General features: G+C 40.6%; 1 protein-coding gene across 5 annotated transcripts in view; it reads right to left on the minus strand.

Annotated features, from left to right (window-relative positions):
* The window catches only part of RIPOR2 (RHO family interacting cell polarization regulator 2), a 243,604-nt gene that overhangs the window by 129,974 nt on the left and 89,404 nt on the right, over positions 1-24,226 (minus strand). For 3 of the 5 annotated variants that reach the window (XM_010365178.2, XM_030928120.1, XM_010365187.2), the window contains exon 1: positions 2,927-3,112. The exons of the other annotated variants lie outside the window; for them this stretch is intronic. In XM_010365178.2, coding sequence (XP_010363480.1) covers positions 2,927-2,987 — 61 coding nt within the window. In that variant the 5' untranslated portion in view covers positions 2,988-3,112. Of the gene's footprint in view, positions 1-2,926; positions 3,113-24,226 lie in introns of those variants that run through there. 5 annotated transcript variants of the gene reach the window in all.

The following is a 24,226-nucleotide window of genomic DNA, read 5'->3' on the forward strand; positions in this document are numbered from 1 at the left end:
AGTCCCTTTGTTTCAGATGAAGAATGAGGCTCAAAGAGGGTAAATGACTTGCCCGAGATCCTCCAGCTATACCACAGCAGGGGCAAGGCTACAACTCAGACTCCTAACAACTTGTTCAGTGCTGTATCTGCCATATTAAACCTCTGAAAAGTTATTTATAAACTGAAGTTCTGTAAATAAGTCCTATTTTGAATCTGAGGTTAACCAGACACGTGAAAAATCGGTCACTATTCTATAAACCCATTTTTGTAAATAGACAATAGGGATTGATATGTATTGAGCACTGACCACTGTTCTAAAAGCTTTCCCTATCATAGCACTTAAGCCACATACAGCCATATGAGGTTTGAACTCCATTTTATAAGTGAGTAAACTGAGGCACAGAGAGATTACATAACCTGCTTAAGGTCACAAGTGAATTGGTTGGCAAAGCCCAGACTGTGCAATTCCAGAGCTGAAGCTTTTGACTGTTACCCCACACAGAGCTTGCTTAAAATGAGGCACCAGCTGGACATGCTTTCACATAAATTGCCAAACATGAGCCACGGCTCTGAAAACTGAATAAAAATACAGTGGATGTTGGCCTTGCAATGATTTTCTCTTTAATCTTTAGGGATTAAATGAGATAATCAATTTGGAAAGGATAAAGCATACCACATTGAAGTGCAACGCAAATATTATGAATCTACTATGAAGACAATCTGTACAGCCGATAGGTATTACTGTCCCACTTCACCATTGAGGAGATCAAAGTTAGCTTGTATGGGTACCACGAGGCAGAACCAGAATTTGAGTCTGAATCTCGTTTGACTCCCAACTCATCAACCTGCACTACCTCCCTCACTTCCCACCTCAGAGCTACTTGGTTACCTAGCTACCTGGAACCTGGGGACCCCAGCCATTCCACAACAACATGGTTATTGAGGTTACAATAATCACCTTGGAAATGATGAATGCTCAGGAGAGCGAACACACAGGTTCATCCAGCCCTGCTTGGTCTTAACGCTTCCCTTCAGAATGGGGCCACTCGTAATCCAGAGTGCAGGGCATCAGCCTATAGAGGGCACTCTTAAGCATCATAGCCAGATGTAAAAGAGCAAAATTCCTGTAGGCAAAGAAATGTTTGCTGGGCGTTTTGGAATGCCACTCCTGGAGGGAGGTGTGGGTGAATGATTGCCAATTTTTCCGTTCTACGCTTATCTTCATAGTTGTGACCATTTTTCAGATCCTAAAAGGAGTTAATATCTTAGTACAAATTTTCTCTTTAAGGTGTTTGCTTAAACAGGAAACATCTTTAAGAAATGAAAGCTGAAGAACGGGGCCTAAGATCAAACTTCAAGGTATTGGTGGCTCTAAATGCCTGCCATCAAAGTAACACAACAGAATGATACAGAATGATAATTTGGTAAACAGCAGCGAAGCTCAGTAGATATTCTTCAAACTGATTTAAGTTGTGATAAAAACCCAACTTATGATTTTAAATATTTCTGTAGCTAGAACAACATAGCAGAAAGACAACATCAAAATATTAACAATGATTACATTCTACATGACTAGATTACAAGGGATTCTTTGCGACACTGTAATTTTTCTTCAACTGAACTTGTATTGCTTGGGTAATTACACATACACAAAAACCTTACTACTGCTCCTTTTAAAAAAATTACTGAATAGAGTTTTCAAAAAAATTACTAGACATAGTTTCTTGAGGAAAGTAACCAAATTCATGAGATTCTTGAGTCCAAATTTCCTTTATTTTGGCGGCTCCAAATTCTAGAAAAGCTTTTGCCTATGGCCCAATCTCATAGGCAGCACTTGAACAAAACATCCGTCCATAATTAGATCATCCCTTTAAAATCGCAACCTTTAAGTTAAATTCTAGTGGACAGGTCAAGTCACGGAAGAGCAGCAAGATGAGAACAGAAAACTGAGCAGTGCCAATGGGGGTTGGAAGCTACCAGGGCTCCAGTATCCCAACTTGGGAAAAAAGAAAATGGGAAAAGAGAATGGAGGGTTGGAGTGCCAAGTATGTGTGAGAAAGAGTAAGAGAGAAGGACCCAGGCTGGGCATGGTAGCTCACGCCTGTAATCCCAGCACTTTGGGGTACCAAGGAGGGTGGATCACCTGAAGTCAGGAGTTCAAGATCAGCCTGGCCAACGTGGCAAAATTCTGTCTCTACTAAAAATACAAAAATTAGCTGGGCACGGTGGCGGATGCCTATAGCCCCAGCTACTTGGGAATGACTTGAACCCGGGAGACTGAGGTTGTGGTGAGCTGAGATTGCACCACTGCACTCTAGACTGGGCAACAGAGCAAGACTCTGTCTCAAAAAACAAAAAAAAGAGAGAAAGACCGAGAGAGAGAGAGAGAGAGAGAGAGAGAGAGAGAGAGAGAGAGAGAAAGAAAGAGAAAGAAAGAAAGAAAGAAAGAAAGAAAGAAAGAAAGAAAGAAAGAAAGAAAGAAAGAAAGAAAGAAAGAAAGAAAGAGAAAGAAAGAAGTGCAAATCAAAGCAACATGGTACCATGGAAAACCACTCCTGGTCCATTTGTTCAACTTCTACCTTAGCAGCCCTGCTATGCTTAAACCACTGTGACAGGCTTTCCTTAAGGTGTTAGACAAGAGATAGAACAGAAGCGAGACAAGGCAAAATATTTAGTAATATTTTCCAGCCTAAACTAAACCTTTATTTTAGTAATGTCTTTACAAAATGTATTTGCAGGAATGACTCAACCCCTTGTCCCACTCCTTGCCTTGTGTATTCCTTCAGTGCCTAAGCTGATATCTGCAGCTACTATCTCACTCAGAATGCTTCGTTTTTATCATTTCAAAATACTCAAGTCCTTGCTCAAGTTGGGCAAAAGTGTCCAGTGGTGTCAAAACAAAGCAAAGCAGGCTAGAGAGGCTCCTGCCAGAAAGATGCGTTTACCTTCACCAAAAACATCATCCTCTTCATCGACCAGGAGCTCCTCAGCATCAAAAAACTGCATCTTGGAGAGGACAGGCACGAGAGGCAGCAGGCAGCAGCCCCCAGCAGTCTCAGCAGCCACACTGCCGACCGAGGTGATTTCCTTTCCTCGGGTTGCCCAAGCCCTCTGGAGGGCAGCTTCCGCATCTGCCCTGAAGAAAGCAGTTTCATTCATATGAATAGGCTTCTTGAGCCTTTTGAAGAGTGAATCCCAGGTGGGGTAATTCTCACCACTGAGGAGAAAGAATTTTTTGAAAGGGGGCTGCAGATCCGGTTGGATGTGAATACAGTGATCACTCAAAGTCTGAAAGCAGTGAATTCTATTTCAAAGCAACAACTTTTATATTTCCTTAAAGAGGAAGGTGGGCGCTTAACTTTCTTGCTTATGAATTTGAACACAATGGGTTGTGTTGAAAGAGGGAGTTCACATTTCTCATATCTTGGTTTTGCTTCAATGACAATTTATCTGAAAGTAAAGCAAGCCACTATGTTAAACCAAAACAGGCATTTAGAGGACAGAGCTTTTATTTTGCTCAGTAATAGTTGCATTTTTCTTTCCTTTTTTTTTCCCCCAAACCTCTTGCATTTAAGGATTGGAAACTTTACAGCATTTAAACCAAATTGAACCATATCTAGGCTTTCTGTGGCTCAATTAAATCTATAGTCAATGAATAGATAACTGGTTTTGGTCAAACATCTTACATTTCACGATATTTACTCAGTTTGATACTTCAGATTGTATCACTAAAGAAGAAAGAAGAAAATGTAACTCAAAAAGCAGTCCTCCCAAAGGGATGAGTAACCACTGAGCTTCTATGTGAGCATCATTGGCTGGCATCACCATATCAAGCTACCCAACATGTGCTAAATTCTGTATGGCTGCACAAACAAACACACATCTCTCTGAGTAATACTGAGACTTCATTTTGGGGTTTCCCAGACCACTCCATTGTGTTGTAAGATCTCTTAGGTGGCCAGAAGCTTAGAAAATGCAAATGGAGATGACAGTGAGGAGCTGTTGACCCAAGGTGTTTATTTTTGGCACTTTATTTACTGCGTGGTTTTGAAGATACTCCCAGTGTTACCTTAGAGAAACTGTCCCCTCCTCCTGTAACTGCAACCTTGAAATTGCACCATTTTCTCCTAGAAGAGACTATGGACAACAAGGTTGGAGAAATCCAGCAGTGAGAAGGGATCACCCCAGAGGAATTCAGGAATCAGACACCGAGGGTTAATTGAGCAGCAACAGTCAGTTCATCCCTGCATTGGTGGCTGCAGCAGTTCCCAAAGACAATGTACAGCTTGGGTCCTGCTGGGATCACCAACTGTTGTCAATCAGGGCTGGAACCATTCTTAGAGGAGAGCTTGGAAATGTCTGGGGTGTTTTGGGTGGCACAATGACTGGGGGTTATTACTGGTATTTAATGTCTTAGCACTCAGGGGCCCAGGGATGTCAACCTTACTGTAATGCATGGAACAGTGGCCCTACAGGAAGAACTGTCCCCCTCCAAATACTAATAATGCCCACCTTGAGACACACTGAGAGGCAGAGAGCTGGAGTTATCCTTTTCTCTAGCTCTCCTTTGCATCTCCCCTTTCTGACCCTTCTACCACTCCCTACCATGGTCCCCACTTGAATGATGTTTCTGGCCAAGGGTTGCACTTAGTTACATAAATTAAATTAATTAAAATGGGCCAAGGTGTAGGAAATTTGGATGTGGACTAGAGCTCTCTTTTGTGTGGCTGGGATAAGAGGATGGGTGTCCATTTTGATAATCACTACATTTCTCAACTACTGTCCCATGTCCTTTAATCTCCACAACTTCATGAGGTTGATGCTATTATCCCATTTTACAGATGAAGCAATGGAGGCTCTGAGAGCTTGAAAAACTTTCCTAAGATCAGGCCGCCAGTGAGTGGCAGATTTGACTAACTCCAGAGTTCACTCTGTTACCTCTTGTCTGGACAACTTTATGGGAGTGACTGCACACAGTCCGGGTCACTGCAGCATCCCCGTGGCTCTTGGGGACCGGCACTACCTCCCTCACCTCCCACCTCAGAACTACCTGGTTACCATGTGAACCTGGGGGCTCCCAGCCATTCCACTTCAAAAAGTTAGCATAATCTCTCTAGGCCTATTTTATTATTTTAACTGGGTGGAATTGTGTCTCCCCTATTGAATTCATATGTTGAAGTCCTAACCCTCAGTACCTCAGAATGTGACCTTATTTAGAAATAGGACCATTGAAGATATAATTAGTTAAGATAAACTCGTATCATGTTGGAGGAGGATAGGTCCTTAATCCAATATGACTTATTTCCTCTTAAAAAGGAGAGAGGTAGACAAAGACATACACACAGGGAGGATAGCATGTGAAGATGAAGGCAGAGATCCATGAGCCAAGGAACACCAAAGATTGCCAGTAAACCACCAAGAGCTAGGGGAGAGGTCTACAAGAGATTCTCCCTCACCTCCCTCAGAAGAAACCATCCTGCCAATGCCTTGACCTTGGACTTCTAGCCTCCACTACTGTGATGCAGTAAGTTTCTGTTGCTTAAGCCACCCAGTTTGTGGTACTTCGTTACAACAGTCCTAGAAAACTAATATACTTTCTCATTTAGTTTGTTTTGAGGATTAAGTAGGATAAATTATGTTAAAGGAGCTGACACAGCACATGGTACCCAGTTACAATTATACACCTAAATCTCTCACAGGGAAGCTTAGGATATTTACCTAATTGAAGCCTCAATGGGGATAGAGAATGAGAAGTCACCATGCTCCATATAAAACCTCAATAACCCTTAGGAAGTTCCCCTCAGTCTCCTCTTCTCCAATTTAGATATCTCAGAAACGCAGCTAACCATCTCAAAGAACAAATCACAAATGCCACCATGAACTTCTTGAAAGCACAGAGACTAGAAAACATGGTTCTTGCTCTCCAAAGTTTACAATTACCTTAGGGAGATATGACATACATGCATGATGTGTTAACTATAGAGAAAAACTAATAAATTACAGATGTATGCATCAATATGGATGAGTTTCAAAAACATAATATTGACTTTGAAAAGTCTCAGAAAATTATTAGTATGATTATATGGATATGAGTGTACAAAATGAGCAAATAAAAAAAATGTAAGTAATTGCTAACACTTACAGAGTGCCAGCAACAGTTGTAAGAGCCTTGATCCACTTAATTCCTATATCAACCCTAAGATACATACATATTTATTATCTCCATTTTAGTTTTAAGGCCCAAGAGGTGAAGTGATCCTCCTGAGGTCATACATTTGGTAAGTGGTAGAGGTACTGAGATTTGATCCCAAAGTCCAAACTCTTAAACACCAGGCTATACTATCTCTTATCTATGTAAAGTCTAAAAGAATGCTGAGTTTATATACAATTTGAACAAAGGGCAATAAACTGTGAAGAAATGACTAGACAAAGGAGGCAGAGTAGGGGAATGGGCTCCTAAGAGTGGTAAACTGTGGGAAGGTAACTAGGAATGTATGATAGCTAAGGATTGTTATGCAGACTCATCTCTCATATCAAGAAGAGGACCATGAGACTTAGTCACCCAAGATGGGGAATGAAACACCTTTACAAGCGGAAATTTATAGCACTTAAAGCAGAAAGGAAAAGGGCAGAAGATTCTTTCTCAAAAATAGGTCAAAATAGTACTTATGCTGAAGTAGCATATTTTGGGGGACACATTCTGATCCCCTTCAAATCTGTATTAGAAAAGAAAGACTAAGGATAGGGAAATTCAGTGCTTAGTTAAGGGAGATGTAGGTCACAGAGACTAGTTTTCACTAAGAAATGAGGAGTAAGTCTGGAACGACAATGAAAGAATCTTACTTTTCAGTGATTGAGGCTAACAGCTCCAATAATTGGATGTGGGGAAGAGAACAAAAGTATAGATGAACCAGTATAAGGCAACCACTTTGATCCAATGCTGATTTGTGACAACCTGTGCTAAATTTAACAAAAGAATTTCATCAAGATCATAAACACAGGAACACAGCAAAGCTTTTATACTCCAAACAGTTGGTGCCCACTTTATGTCCTACTAGGTCTGTGAATTACAATGATATGAAAGGTCTGGTCCTTGCTTTGTGGAACTTTACTCACTCATTCATGTGTTCATTCATTTGGAGAATAATAATGAATACCTACTATATTTCAGGTACAGTGTAAAATATTTAAGTAAATATATAAGTGACAAGGCACATGTTGTGTTGAACACATGAAAATCAATATAGTATTATTGAGTTATGAGAACTGAGGCCATAATAATCAATGATTTATTTATTAATTTAAAATATTTCTGCATAGTTTGCTGTTTAAAAAAAAAATACCATCTGTGAAGCACGTACAGGACGAAGACATGCTAGTGGAAAAATTTCATCATCCAACGTGGGCTTTTATTCCAACAGAAGAGCCTCACAATCTTCTCTCTGTGCTTCTGGAGAATTTCCCACTTCCTTCAGAAAGTGTTTTAAAATACTTAATTTTCAGATATACAAACTTCTGAACAGGGAGAAAAATCTGAAGCAATTAGGAGCAAAATGTTCGAAACAGAAAGGAGAACAAAGTAGGAGAGAGGAATTGAAACTGTGAGGAGTGGTAGGAATCAGGAAAGAAAAAGGTGAAAAAAATCACAGAGTCAGAAATAATCTTATCTTTGGGTAATTTTGCCAGTAAAGATGCACCTAAAAATTTGTCTAACTGTAAGATGCCACGTCTAAAGAGATGGGACAAAAGGAACATGATTTTTTTTTTTTTTTTTGAAACAGAGTCTGGCTCTGTTGCTCAGGCTGGTGTGCAGTGGCTCGACCTTGGCTCACTGCAACCTCTGCCTCCTGGGTTCAAGTGGTTCTCCTGCCTCAGTCTCCTGAGTAGAGTAGCTGGGACTACAGGTATGTGCCACTATGCCCAGCTAATTGTTTTTGTACTTTTAGTAGAGACGGGGTTTCACTATGTTGGTCAGGCAGGTTTTGAACTTCTGACCTCAAGTGATCTGCCTGCCTCGGCCTCCCAAAGTGCTGGGATTACAGGCATGAGCCACTGCACCTGGCCGGAATATGCTTTTTAATAGTATTCCTGTTTTCATGTTGCAAAGAGGAGGTACCAATCTCATGGGTGCAATCTCATGAGGGTTGTCTCGGGGGAAAACCCTCCCAGAGCCTTTGGAAGTATTCCTGCCTGCCTCCCCCAGTTTCAGGCGCATCATTAGGCTGCAGGAGCCACACTTAGAGTCACTTACTGAAGGTGCTGGGGAAGCCTGACCAAAGGCCAGGACAGTTTCCTTCAATGGCACTAAATATAATGAGGGTAATTGCCCACTGAAGGAATCCATTCCTTCCACTTATGAAAGAAGGATAAGAACCCAGTAAACAAGAGTTCTATGGCAAGACTCACATTGGGTATGGTTGGTAAGGTCATAACTGTGGGTTAAGGGTATGATTGCTGGGAGTGGTTAGCTTGCAACTAGAAACAGAAAAAAAAAAAAAAACATATAAAGGCACTGGTTCTGGGATTTGACAGGGCTGAGTTACAATCTTGGCTTTGTTACTATCTAGCTCTTTGACTAGAGTTAATAATTTCACTTTGAATCGGTAAAATGGAATAATAATAATCAATTACTGAGTTAAGTGATAGTTCAGCCCTTTCCCACTAAGTTGCCCCAAATTAAAATACAATCTATATTAACACATTGTGCTATCACTGCAAACACAACTTCAAGACCCAGTCCCTAGTTCCTGACCTTACCCTCTGTCTCAACCAGAATGTAATCACAAAGCCTCTCCAATAAAGAAATCCTGAAACTGCTACTGATAATAAAATTTACCTCTCAGGGTTTGGCAACATTAATTGAGATGGGAATCCTTTCCTGTGGCCCTACCATTGACTTTAAAAGCATTTTCAGGGATCACTGTACAGTCTGCCCCTCCTCCCCTTTTTTAACCTCAAGACAAATTTCTTGGTGTGGGAGCTACAGAAAGTGACAGAAGGAGTGGAGAAAAGATACACAGGAAAGTAAACTTTAAGAAGGTAGAAACAGTCTTCCATGTCTGTGAGAGATGTGGGGAGAGTTTAAGGAGAATTACAATTCTCCCTCCCAGAATGTGACCCCAGACCCAAGACAACCAAAGAAGGCCAGATGAGAAGGTATAACTTTCTCAACTTTTAAAGAAAGGCATGCATTTCGTGTACCTTAAATCTTATGATGAAAGATTGCTTGATAGCACATAAGTCACTGGGTGGCAAAATAAGAGACAATATAAAATATTGTTACTGAAAAAATGAATTTTATTTAATCACTAGTAATTCACAAACTTTCTAGTTATTTGTTTTCAAGGAACTGAAACCACTCTTACCGAGTTGATGCTATGAGACCAATAAACATATTTTTAAATAATTTATTACATGATATTTGACACATGATTGACAAAAAATTAAAAGAGTTACAGTGGATATTTGAGAAAATGGTGACATAAAGATCTTTAAAAAGACTTTCCTCCATAAAAGCAATAAGAAACTGGGAAAATGGTCAGTATCGACTTTTTCAGAAGGTTGGAAATTAACCAAATGCTTACAGCAATCCAGGGAGCATTTATTTAAGAAAAATGGCTGAATTTCAATAGAACAATGAGTTTTATGGCATTTTAATTTACCTGCTTCCACACACTTCACCTTATCTCTGTGGTAGCCTTGAAAATCAGCAGCCTGCAATCACAGTGAAAATCAGCAGCCTGGCAGCTATTGGAATGGTTGCAGAATGGAGATAAAGCTTTTTCCAAGTCCCATTCCCCCAAAATTGTCACTATTTGACCTGTCTGGTGGTTCTCTGGATGACCTCACTCACAAGGCTGTTTTTATTTAACCTGATTTAGAGTTGCCAAGTGTGAACAGTCTTTTCCTTGGGGGTGTTTGTTGAAAATAATCACAGGCAAATAGTCAATACTGCAGCTGCCTGAGGCAGTGGATAAGAGTTGGGGGCAAACAGTAGGCTAACCAAAAAGCTTAAAAGGAAAAGCTTGGGAATGAGATGCCCATAGGAGACTTAGAAAAGCTCCCATATATTCCTGGGAATCTAGAAGGCTAAGCCTATATAGGGCTATGTGCATAACCACAGCTCTGTATATGCTCAGAAAATACTTGGCAAGACCCTAAGGTCTGACCTCTGGCTAACCTTAAGGCTCTGCAGAAGCAGGAAGTAAAGGCTAAGGCAGAGTTGTAAAGTGCTTAACTGAGCATTGAAAGTGTGTCCTAGTATGCATATAGAACCCCTTGGCAAAGATTGCAAGATTTATTGGTCCCAGGTATCTAAAGAAATTTCTGTTCAATCATTAGTGTACCACTAAGCTAATCAAGCAGAGATTTCAGGGGCCACATATGACAAACAATATAGGCTTTACAGAACTATCTCAGAAAAGTCACTAAACAAACAACAAGAATAGCAACAAAAACCTTGGGGGAGTAGGGAGAATCTGATTTCCAGAGTTTCCATATAATTTTAAATGTCCAGCTTTCAGCAAAAAATTATGAAACATGCAAAGAAGCCAGAAAGTATGGTCTATATACAGGAAAAATAAACAATATGAATTCCCTAAAGAAGCCCAGAAGATGTTGGCTGCAAACTTCCCAGATTTGATGAACAAGATTAATCTATAAATCTAAGAATCTCAATGAATTTCTAGTAGGATAAACTCAAAGAAATTAACAACTAGACACATCATAATCAAACATTGGAAAGTCAAAAGCAGAGAGAATCTCATCCAAACAAAAGTGACTCACCACATACAAGGGATCTTCAATAAGACTAAAAAGTGATTTCTCATTAGAAGCAATAGAGGGCAAAGGGATGAAAAAAAGTTGGTTAATGGGCACAAAAATAGTTATATAGAAGGAATATGTTCTAGTGTTCGACAGTACAGTAGGGAAATTATAGTTGGCAGTAATTTATTATATATTTCAAAATAGCTAGAAAAGAATAATTGTAATGTTCCCAGCACAAAGAAAAGATACATGTGTGAAGTGATGGATACCCCAGTTACTCTGAATTGTATACATTCCATACATGTATCAAAATATCACATGTACCCCAAAAATATATACAATTACCATATATCAATTTTAAAAACGAAAGAAATCATAGAGGGCAGAAGAAAGTGGACAGCATATATAAACTCTTGAAAGTAAAAAACAAAAACAAACACAAACAAAAAACTCAACTAAGATTATATACCCAGTAAAACTATCCTTCGAGAATGAAGGAGAAATAAATACGTTTCCAGATATACAAAAGCTGAGGAAGTGTATTACTAGTGATTTGTCTTGTAAGAAATGCTAAAGACAGTCCTTTAGGTTGACATAAAAGACACTGGACAGTAACTTAAAGCCATAAGAAAAAATAGAGAGCACTCGTAGAAGTAACTGCATAAGTAAACATAAAAGACAGTACAAAGGTATTTCTTGTTTGTAAATCTTTTCCCTCATCTGATTTAAAAGACAACTGCATAAAACAATAATTATACATTTGTGTTGACGGGCATATAACATATAAAGGTGTAATTTGTATGACAATAACAGCACAAAGAAGAGGGAAATGAGTGGAGTGATGGAGGATAAAGGTTTTTATATTCTCTTGACATTAAGGTGGTACCAATTTAAACTAGATTGCTATAAATTAAGATGTTAATTGTAATCCCCAAGGCAATCACTAAGAAGATAAATAAAAAGTATAGTAAAAGAACCAATAGAAAAATTAAAATTATAAACTAGAAAAATATCAATTTAACACAAATAATTCAGTGATACGTCTATAAAAAAATTCTTTTATTCTCATTAACTTTCTAATGTGAACTTGGCTTATTAGTGCTTACACGTATATAAATAAAATATAAGATTATTTTTACAAACTCCTGTCTCACTGTAGCAAAAGTAATATTCATCCATGGATAAATGAACTCATTGAAAGAAAGTCAACCTTATTCATCTCATTAAGAGATACATTTCTAATAAAATTTTGATTTCATGCTAGAAGACGATGATTATTTATTTATTTACTTTTAATTAATTTTTTTTTTGAGACAGAGTCTCACTCTGTTGCCCAGGCTGGAGTGCAGTGGCATAATCTCAGCTCACTGAACTCCAGCCCTGGGTTCAAGCAATTCTCCTGCCTCAGCCTCCCAAGTAGCTGGGATTACAGGTGCCCACCACCACACCTGGCTAACTTTTATACTTTTAGTAGAGACAAGGTTTCACCATGTTGGCCAGGCTGGTCTCAAACTCTTGACCTCAGGCCATCCACCTGTCTCAGCCTCCCAAAGTGCTGGGATTACAGGTGTGAGCCAACCATCTCATTTTTAAAGTCCAAAGTAGATTCTGAAAAAGTACATACCCTCACATATTGGAAACCTTTTATCCTGTAATCCCAGCTACTCAGGAGGCTACTTCCCTGCAGGAAGTAGGCCTTGCAGTGCCATCCCTTTGCACATACTAGCTTTGTGGGCTGTAACCCAGTCTCTCCTGACCTGTTTCTTTTTGGCCTCCGAATTTCTTGCCCTCAAAGAAAGAATAAAATAAGGATTTAGAATTCAGGACTTTTAAGTTGATTTTGGCCGAGTGTTTTTGAAAATTCTTCCTGGTGTGGCTTCTCTTCAGTATATGTGTTTCAGTGACCTCTGACTATACAGAAGACAGAGAAACAATTTGGAGAAAGAGATCTTTTGAAGACTATGTGACGGAAAGAAAGAAGAAAGAAAAAAGGAGGAAGAAAGAGAAAACGTGGAGGAGGAGCAGAATATTCTTCTTTTGGAAGGAAAATACTTCCAGATTGTGTCTGTTTTTTTTTAAAGATTCTGTGGGAGGATATCCAGAGACACTCTTTGATTTAAAACTTCAGCCTTCCCTCCAACAAATTCGGCTCTGGGTGCCTATCAATGCTACAGGACAGACGTAAGCCCAGATAAGGCTGAAACACACCTAAACTCTCCATCTCGGGTTTTGGGTTCACCTTAGATGAGCTCCAACTCTGCTCTGTCAGGCATCCAGGAAGAACTACATGCATTTGCGTCAATTTGGATGGAGGAAATGAAGAATTATAGAGTAAAAAATCACCATTCCTCTTTCGTGTACTGGCAGGCTCAACCCTGAATGCACTTTCTTACTTTAATATCTGAAATGTATTAATAAATTACAATAAAGAATGGAACAGTGAAAACAAAACCCCAGAATAAAAGAAAAGAAAATGTGTCCTGTGGACCGAATTATGGAATAGTCCTGCTCAGAAGGGAAAAAAGTCCTATGTTTTCCTGACCTGGGACTGGTGGAGAAAGAAGATGGTGCAATTCTCCTCTGATTCGTTACAGTTTAATCAGCAGCCTTGATCTTCAAAAATGGGCTCTACCTTTTCTTCTCTTTCAAATAAAGAAGGAGGGGGAGGAGAAGGGAAAAAGTAGGGGGAAGGGGAAAAGTAGAAGGAAAGGAGTAGGGGAAGGGGAAGGAAAGCAGCAGTGAAGGAAGAGAAGGAAAGAAAGAAAAAAGAAAAAAAATGAGGTATTGCCTCAACTTTTAATTTATAAGTTAAATCTCGCATGTCTTAATGACTCATCCAGTTCAATTAGGCCTTCAAATACTATATCCCCTATTATAGAAGAACTCACGTTCCATGACCATGCTCTTATAATTATTTTCCTAATTAGTTCCCTGGTCCTATACATTATTTTCCTAACACTCACAACAAAATTAACTCATACTAGCCTCATAGATACCCAAGAAATTGAGACTGTCTGAACTATTTTACCTGCCATTATCTTAATTTTAATTGCCCTCCTATCCTTACATGTTCTGTACATAACAGATGAGGTTAACAACCCTTCTCTCACTGTCAAAGCAATTGGCCACCAATGATATTGAAGCAATGAATATACAGACTGTGAAGAATCAGGCTTCAATTCTTATATAGTCCCAACAGCAGACTTAAAGCCAGGAGAACTTTGACTCGTCGATGTTGATAACCAAACAGTTCTCCTAAGAGAGATCCCCATCTGTGTATTAATCTCATCCGAAGACTTCCTGCACTCATGAACTATCCCCTCATTGGGCCTCAAAACAGATGCAATTCCCAGAATAGCTGACTATGAAGAGAACCTCTGAGCATTAAGATGATGAGCCCAGATTCCTCTCCTTCACTGCTCTGTGTCTGTCTCAGATGATTGCTCATGGGAGTTGTTAGTTATTAATCACTCTGCTATTTCTTTCTCTTTCTTTTTTTTGAGATGGAGTTTTGCTCTTGTTGCCCAGGCTGGAGTGCAATGGCACAATCTTGGCTCACCGCAACCTCCGCCTCCTGGGTTCAAGAGATTCTCCTGCCTCAGCCTTCCGAGTAGCTGGGATTACCGGCATGAGCCACTACATCCAGCTAATTTTGTATTTTTAGTAGAGACGGGATTTCTACATGTTGGTCAGGCTGGTCTCAAACTCCCGACCTCAGGTGATCCGCCCACCTCGGCCTCCCAAAGTGCTGAGATTACAGGCGCGAGCCACCACGCCCAGACACTCTGCTATTTCAAACATTTTTTTGCCTTTTAAATGTCAGTTCAGGTTGACCACAGGGAAACTTTGTTATGACCAATTGGTCAAGCTTCTGAGGCGCTGGCGCTGACCCCGGCCCCTTTTCCTGCTGTCTCCATCCTTCTCCCTCTTGTCCCTGTCCCCTGACTTCTCTTCAGCAGAGAGGTGTCAAAAACAATCCAGGGCTCATTTCATCTCTGTACATCCATGTCACGCTCTCCTCCTTAACTCTTCAAAATAATACCTTTTTTCCCCCTTTTCTTAGAACCATATCTGGTGTGACAACAATTTGAAAAGCGCCACCCATCCTCTCTGAGACCACAAACAGTGCCGGAGGCAGTGAACCAAAACTTACAAACAAGGGTGTAGACCAAAGAACACGAGGGGCCAGAGGAGGAGAAAGCAAAAAGATAGAAGCACCATAATTTCAAGAGGGAGGGAAGCAGAAAGCCGCTAGTTCTATAAAAAACAAGAAGCAAAACCCAGAACTCAAACCTCATGAAAGTATCACGAGGTTGAAGCCTTTAAGAGGTGTTTTCACAGCAGATTTTAGAGACTTCTCACCTTACCAACGGTTATAAACCCGAATCCTTGCAAAATCAACAGTAGAGTCATTAGATTGCCCCCCGTCTCCACATATGAAGGGTCTCAGGGCTTTCCAGGGCTTTAGGGTCAGGTTTTGTGAAATAGGTAGGTTGGGCCAGCTTTCTGGGGGCTCTAAGCAACCTTGGAGAAAATGGGCAGGAGTAAATAAAGGTATGCCAGTGTGCTTTTTCCAGTGGGGACTTGGCAAGTGCCAAAAACAGTATAAATATTAGATTCCCATCTTCTAATATGGAAACCCGTGGTGGCGATGGGGCGAAGGGCTCACTAGCCACCCTGAGGTGAAGAAGCAGCCCCTCAGAGATCCGAAGCTGGTTAGCAGGAGTTCACCAGGGCCTAGCTCCTTGTCCCTCAGGGAAGGCCCCTTGGTGCCACAGCCCACCCCATGGAAGGGGCAGCCCCTGGAGAAATGTTAGAATTCTGGGTGAATTATTTTCTTACGAGATTTCATCCAAAGTTTTAACAAAGTACCAAATAGGAGAGTTGTCAAGTATTGTGAGTGAGTGAGGTGGAGGAAGCAGAGCGGGGAAGGGGTGGCTCCACTCTCTCACTATATTCACTGCTCATCCTAGAGATGACCTAATGTCAGAAACATTGCAAATGCAACCAGCTGCCTGTTGCATCCACGTAGTTCAGTTGTTGCTATTTACAGGGTAGTAAAAATACCTGGTGCTACTATGAACCAGGGTGCTGAGTATCCAATGTTCCTGGAAGAGCACCTAGTAGTGTTTCTTTCTTTGGATGGTATCTAATTAAAACTTTAAGTAAAAGTAATAAGGTATTACTGATTATAGGTGTTATCTGATAATAATATTATCTGATAATAGTTATTACCAGATAATATATTATAAAATATATTATTATCTGATAATAATAATCCTGTCAAGTACTTGTTTGGGCCAGATTACTCTGTGAAGGCAGAAAGTTGGCAATGCTTGTCTTAAATACAAGATTCTTTCTTTTTTTCTTCCCCCCGCCCTCCCTCCTATTCAACAATCTTTTCTTCATCCTGGGGAAAATTTGGGTTCTGCATTCACTCTTGCACAATCCTGGAATCTCATGGCTTACTTTATGATGACAATATTAATGTCAATAAAGGCACATTTTCCCTAAGACACTTGGGAGTATGTGTGGCTTATCCTTCTATTTTCCTAATGAAGTAAAAGGGAGTTCATTGTGTCTTTCCTCACTTCACTGACTGCAGAAATTAAGGACAAAGAATCGAGGCGAATGGGCAGTAGGGGACATGAAACGTGGCAGGGTCACCAGAGCAAGCCAAAACACTTTCGAAGAGCCAGTGAGTCAAACCTGTGGAAACCCATGCCAGAAATTTCTTACAGGGATGACTGAACTGTTCCACCTAAACAAAAGGAAAATATATTCATTTCAACAAGCCCTAAAGTGCAGTTATCTAACAGGCGAGGTGGATGGTGTTGGGTGCATAGAGTTTGCTGCGTTAGTGCTGATTTCTCAAATCTTTTATTTTCTGTGCTGACCTCTGCAGTCCCATAGAACACAGTCCAGGCATTAGACTTGCAGCCACAGGATCTAGGTCTTGTGTGTCAGTTTTGAAGACAACATGCCATGCTAGACTGTGACATCTCGGAAGACAAAGGTCAACCAAGACCTTTGCATGAGGCCTGATGGGAATCAACGTCCCACAGACATTTTTTTTTTTTTTGAGACAGTCTCGCTCCTAGCCCGGGCTGGAGTGCAGTGGCGCGATCTCGGCTCACTGCAAGCTCTGCCTCCCAGGTTCGCACCATTCTCCTGCCTCAGCCTCCCGAGTAGCTGGGACTACAGGCGCCCGCCACCATGCCCGGCTAATTTTTTGTATTTTTAGTAGAGATGGGGTTTCACCATGTTAGTCAGGATGGTCTCGATCTACTGACCTCGTGATCTGCCTGCCTCAGCCTCCCAAAGTGCTGGGATTACAGGCGTGAGCCACCGCGCCCGGCCAACATTTTTAAAATGAATGTAGTTCTCTAGGCAAGAGTGATCAGACTTTATAAGTTCATATCAACATGGAAGTGGTAGAATGACACCTGAGAGTAGTGAGTGGTCACCAGATCACAGGTGTCAGGGTGATTAGAACACTCCTTTGCCCTACAGTGACCTTTGTTCTACCTCCCAATATTAAGCAGAGGAACCACCATCACATAGAGACTGATTATGGTTTTTATGCTCAGGGTAACTTGTGTTGTCTTCTAAGTGTTGCAGCCCCCAGGCTTTGATAAGAGAGGGGCAAACAGACATTTTCTCACGTAAATTAATCAGCTCATCCACGAGTTTTGCAGTCGAATCGCTGTCTTTACATGGTGTTGTCTCCCAACTAATGGAATAGGGCATCTTCAAGTTTTATTGACAAAGATAAGATTTCCGTAAAAGGATCCCTTTGAAAGCAGCTTAAAGAGAATTCCGAAGCAACTGTGTTTATAACAATAAATGTTTCTCCACCACTTTCTTTCCAGTTCCTTTGCCCCAGGCTTCTGCTACTCTAGTTCTTTTTCCTAGTTTCTCTCCTGTTTTCTTGCGCTAAAAGAAAACTGTGTAAGACACTTCATAGGAACATTACAAACTGGTACAAGGGAAATGTCATGCATGGTTGGTGGGGGCGGAGTTTATAAAGGTTTGGTGAGAAAAAAAAATCCAGACCTTGCTTCTGGCATTTTCTGGGTAGGATTTTTTCACTGGTCCCTAATTCACAGAATAATCAGCTTTGGCAGCAATATTTAGTTCCCCTTTCTTTCTACACACTGGGATGAGAGCATATGAGAACGGAACTTGTGGTAAAGACTACCTTGCCACAACAGGACCCCACCCTGCTTACCTTCCGCTGGATCCACAGTAGTCATAAATATGTAGTGAATAGTAAATGTGGGGCTTCCTGTATTCTGCAGTGGACATTGCCACACCACTGTCTCCAGTGGAATGAACCAGAATGTAAAACTTATACTTTTGAAATGCGATGAAGCAACATAGGATGACCCCATTTTTTCTGTACTATATTGCACTCTTTTGCACAATGTGTAAGAACACAACATGAGAAACCCACAAAAGAAGGAAATAGAACAACTGAGGTTGTTGGCTGGGCAGGCTGCAAGGTAAAGGGCAGAATAGTAAATGCCCCACCTAGCCAACATCCTCTGCCAACTGTTATTCCTGTCTCCTAAACTGTACTGCTCTCTTTCTGTTATCCTTTCCTATCATCCATCCATTCATCCAGCCAGTCAGCCTGCATTTACTGGCCATCCTGTCATGCGGCTGCTGGGGATATAGACTGTGGGTAGTATGCTGGTAAAAACTAAATAACTAGCTCTGAGGAAAAGGAGCTGATCTGCAATGCTTATGGATTTTCATAGTGCTAACACTCCCACCATGACTAATTTCAAGCTACTAACGTGACATCATTGAAGCAAATTTGGGAAGAGATGCACAGTAGCACACCATTTCCACCAACCAGATACAACTGATGTAAATAACCTCCAGTGCACAGATAACAACAAAATGTAGTAATGATGAGCTGATGAGTACTGAGTATTTATTAGCATTGCTTTAAATGTAATTTATTTAATTGCACACTTATATAATTTAATTTTAAATCATGGCTGTTTTAACAAACAGCTCACAACATTTCTGAAACTAACAACTGGCTCTCATAAGCAGGTTATGTGCTGACTCCAGCACACCACTAGACAGAGAGAAACGATGTATACTGTCTGCTTTACAAGTCTTTTTTAAATCTAGAAAGAAAGACATACATATGTAAATAAGTAGTAGCCATATAGTTAATGTGATAATACAGTAGGGGAAAGTGCTGGGCATAGAATTAGTGGGCAGCACAGTGAGAAGCTGTTATGCACTGAATGTGTGTGTCTCCCCGAAATTCATATATAGAAGTCCTAATCCCCAGTGTGGCTGTATTTGGAGTAAGGAAGTATTAATAATCAAGGTTATGGCTGGGTGCGGTGGCTCACACCTGTAATCCCAGCACTTTGGGAGGCCAAGGTGGGCGGATCACCTGAGGTTGGGAGTTCGAGACCAGCCTGACCAACATGGAGAAACCCCCGTCTCTACTAAAAATACAAAATTAGCCAGGCGTGGTGGCGCATGCCTGTAATCCCAGCTACTCGGGAGGCTGAGACAGGAGAATCACTTTGAATCTGGGAGGCAGAGGTTGCGGTGAGCCGAGATTGTGCCCTTGTACTCCAGCCTGGGCAACAAGAGTGAAACTCTGTCTCAAGAAAAAAAAAAAAAAAAAAAAATTAGGTTAAATGAAGTCATAAGTGTGGGGCCCTGATCTAAGATTAGTGTCCTTATAGAAGAGACACTGGGGAGCCCTCTCTCTCTCCAGGTGTATTCCCCACAGAAAGACCATGTGAGGACATAGTGAGAAGGCAGGTTCCTGCAAGCCAGGAAGAGAGCTCTCACCAGAAACCAAATCAGCTGAGAAGGGATTCAGGTCATGCTACTTCAAAATATGGTACCTTGGCATTTGAGAAAACAGCAGAAGCAAGAAGGTCACTCTCACCTTTCCCTCATCCTTCTCTGCTGAAGCGGGTCACAAGACTTTCATTTGAGAATTACCTTCCCTATACCTGGAGGAATGGTAGGCCCTTATTTCTTCAGCCACAAAGACACAAAGAATCTGAACAAACAGTCCTCAAAACATTGCCCCAGTTTATGACCATTAGATGATTCCTATGTCCAATTATACATCTGCATGGCTGTCTCATCATCAAACCTAAGCATAAAAATACACAAGCTTCTGTTTCTTTGACTCTTCATTTCTAAATGTTCCCATGTCATGTAAAACTTACGTTCATTAAATTTGTCTGCTTTTCTCTTGTTAATCTGTCCTTTGTTATTGGAGCCTCAGTCATGAACCTAGTGATGGGAAAGAAAGATATGCTTTCTCCTTACAGCTGGAACATTGATGATCTTGGACTTCTAGCCCCAAGAATTGTGATGAAATAAATTTCTGTCGTTGAAGCCACTGGGCTGTTTTGTTATGGCAGCCCAAGCACTCTAATACAGAGGCCTAAATAAAATTACCTGGAGAGCAGGTTGGTAACTTGGACTCAACAGAAGCACCTGAGGATGCTCAGAGGCAGGCTGGTTTGCACTTAGCAAGTGGCCCTCCCTATTCATGAATATTTTCTCTTATCACTAGTCACTGTCTTCAGATGCAGACACCCTGGCACAATTATCATCCTTGGCAGAATGTTGACTGGGGAAGGAAGAACTCCAACTTTGTAGCCCAAGCTGAGAAACACAGCAGGGCAGGTGAGGATTGGTGACCAGTGACTGCCACTGCCAACACAGGAATCACAGCTGGTGAACTGTGCAGGCCCAATCTCTCATTTTTTTTGTTTTGTTTTGTGTTTTTGTTTTTGAGACAGGATCTCAGTCGGTTGTTCAGCTTGGAATGCAGTGGTGTGATCATGGCTCAGTGTAGCCTCAACCTCCCAGGCTTAAGCGTTTCTCCTGTCTCAGCCTCCCAAGTAGCTGGGACCATAGGCATGTGTCACCATGTCTGGCTAATTTTTTGTAGAGACAGGATCTCACTATATTGCCCAGGCTGGTCTCAAACTCCTGAGCTCAAGTGATCCTCTTGCCTCGGCCTCCCAAAGTGCTGGATTATAGGTGTGAACCACTGCACTCAGCCTTAGGCCCTAGTCTTTAATAGTGGTTTCTCATGTCAAAGAAATAAACAGCACAAATTGGATTAATAACATTTTCTCATTCCCAAGAGTCCTAGCACTGATAATAAAACATATGCCCTCTAGAACGAGAAAGTCTTTGAGATTCTTAGACACTTTGGTGGCTGTGCAGCACTCAGGGCATTCTTCCTAATGTGGTATATATGGAAATGAGAAAATAGTAAAAGAATTAAGAGTTGTGGCCGTTTATATTCTGATTTGTAGAACAGGTAATGACATATATACTGAGTACTTGTAGATGTGCTTAGAGGAAAGGATGTTGGCCAAAATGTGAACAAGGGTGTTATCTCTGGATTAGATATTTTCGGAGGAGAGTTTACTTCTATGTGTTTGCTTGTATTGTTTGTATTTTAAATTTTTGTCAAAAAATTCATCAATTTATAATACCTGTCCATTGTAAATAAAGCAAGTAAGATTTAAAAAGGAAGTGTAAAATCCAACCATAGTCATAGTCTGAAGAGCCAGAAATAAGCACTGTTAATATTTTGGCTTAGAACCTTCCAGATCTTCTGCTATGCGTGGCGTATTTTCTTTGTAACCTCTCATCAGCTTTGGATTAATCTGTCTCCATTTCCTAGACCAGGGCTTCTGAGCCCTGGGAGACAGAAGGCTCACAGCTCACACAGTATTAAGTTAATTTTAAAACACAATAGGCCCTTCACCCCTGCTCACAATTTTTTAAAAAAGATCTCTAATTAGCCCCTTTTCATTCCCCACCACTATTTCAAAGCTTAAACCATTCTCGCTATCTCACCTCCTATTTCAGAGAAAATACAGACCATCAAGCATGATTCTCTTACTCTCTTCTCTTCCACTTTTAAATCTGCACTTTCTTTTCTTCCCCTCTGTTATAGTTGAAAACCTATCTCTTACCCCATTAAAGGTCCATGCTGCTCCTTCAAAAAAAGAAAAAAAAAAAAAATTACAGGCCGGTGCAGTGGCTCACGCCTGTAATCTCAGCACTTTGGGAGGCTGAGGTGGGTGGATCACTTGAGTTCAGGAGTTCGAAACCAGCCTGGCCAACACGATGAAACCTTGTCTCTACTAAAAATACAAAAAAAAAAAAAGAATTAGCCAGGTGTGGTGACAGGTGCCTGTAATCCCAGCTACTTGGGAGACTGAGGCAGGAGAATTGCTTGAACCTGGGAGACGGAGGTTGCAGTAAGCCAAGATTGCAGCCAACGCACTTCAGCCTGGGCGACAGAGCGAGACTCTGTCTCAAAATAAAAAAAATAAAATAAAATAAAAAAATTACAACTTTTCTCTGGTTTTATAATTAATCACATCCATATTGAAAATGTTAGGAAATATAAAAGACCCAAAGAAGAAAATAAAAATCACATGTAACTCAAACATTAAGAGACAATTACTGCTGGCATTGTAGATTCTTTGTTTTTTCCACACATGGTTGTGTGTCTCTGCACATTAAATAAGTATTTTTACACAACTGAAATTATTCTGCACATTCTATTTCATAAATCTCTCTTTCCCTCTTATAATAGATCATAAATATTTTTGCATGACTACAAACGTTCTACAATGAGATTTTGAGGTGATTTTTTAGGTTAAAAATAACTTTTTCCTTATTTTAAAAACAGTGTATGCTTATTGTGGAACCATTAGACTTTCGTTAAAAGGGAGAAAAACTTAAATACTTATCATCTTACCTCTGAGATATGATGAGCTGACATAATTTTTATATAAATTTATTTTATAAAAATAAGTTAGTCAGGTATCATTCTATATCATGTATGATATACAAATATTTCATTTAATCCTCATGACACACTAGGTAGTTGTAAGTATTATGATAATCCCCATTTTCTAGATGAGGAAACTGAGGCCTAAAGAAGCTAAGTAATCTGTTCCAAGTTTTTAAGTGGTAGAGGTGGGCTATGGACCTAGGCAGTCTGCCTCTAGAGGCTGGAGTTTTACTAACTCATCTGTACAGCTCTCAGTTTATAGAGAACATCTTTCCACATCAATAAATCTTCCTCTCTGTGCCTTGCTTGCAAAGATCTACTCTAGCTCAGAATCAGATAAACATCTCTGTCTCAAACAAAACAAAACAAACATTGTTTTGTTTTCTTGTAGTTCTTTTAAGATTTTCTTTTTCGATTACCAGTTGCATGTAGAATTACTTTTGTTTATGCTGTGGGCGGATTCTCACTTTAGTTTATTTCCAAATGGTTAACAAATGATCCAAGTTTAATTTATTGAACGACCTCTCATTTCTCCACCAACTTAACCTGCGATCTTTGTTTCTGCTTCTGTCTTCTCTTGACTTCTTCGAAAACCTATTTCATTTATTATCCACCATTTCTCCTGATCTTAAAAATACAAGGTAGCTTTGAATTTTTGGTATATTTGCTTAATTAATTGATTGATGCATTATTCATTAAGTAGCATTTATAAAGGATGCAACAGGAAGATTTTTAAAAATCCTTCTTGGGGCTCACTGTCTAAAGATATATATGACTCTTTTTAAGAAACACTTCAGTTGCACTTATGGTGTGCCAGGCACTGTTCTTGGTGATTTACAAATGTTATCTTATTTAATCCTCATAGCAAGACTATGATGTAGGTACTATTTATATCCCCACTTTTCATATTATAGGCAATAAAGCATCGAAGGGTTAAGTAACTTGTCCAAAGTTACATAGCTGGTAAATGGGCAGTTGGGAAAAGTTAACTGGCAATTCCAATTTTATGCAATGAGTGTCATTATCATAGGGGAAATATAGAGTTCTGTGGGATCTTAGCAAGGGCATCTGATAGAGCCATGGGAGTCAGGAAAGACTTTTGGAGAGAGTGATGGCCAAATGATTCCTAAAGAATGAGAAGGAGGGCCGGGTGCAGTGGCCCATGCCTGTAAACCCAGCACTTTGGGAGGCCGAGGCAGGCCAATCGCCTGAGGTCAGCAGTTTAAGACCAGCCTGGCCAACAAGGTGAAACCCTGTCTCTACTAAAAATACAGAAAATTAGCTGGGCGTGGTGGTGGGTGCCTGTAATCCTGGCGACTTGAGTGGCTGAGGCAGGATAATCACTTGAACCCAGGAGGCAGAGGTCATAGTAAGCCAAGACTGCCTCATTGCACTCTAGCTGGGCAACAGGGCCAGACTCCGTCTCAAAAAAAAAAAAAAGAATGAGAAGGAGTAGGCTGGACACAGGCTGGTGAGGAGAACAGTGAGTGGTAAGTGGGGGGTAGCAGTAGAAATACTTCACCCGGAGAAAGCAGTAGTACAAAGGCTTAGAAAAGAGAGAAAGAGAGAATGTACGCTAGAAGCTGAAAGAAATGCAGTATAGTTGAAACAGAGTGTTGGGTGGGGAAGAAGGGCGGGAGGTGGAAAGCCC

The sequence above is a fragment of the Rhinopithecus roxellana genome, chromosome 4 (genome assembly GCF_007565055.1).
Source record: "Rhinopithecus roxellana isolate Shanxi Qingling chromosome 4, ASM756505v1, whole genome shotgun sequence".
NCBI lineage: Eukaryota > Metazoa > Chordata > Mammalia > Primates > Cercopithecidae > Rhinopithecus > Rhinopithecus roxellana.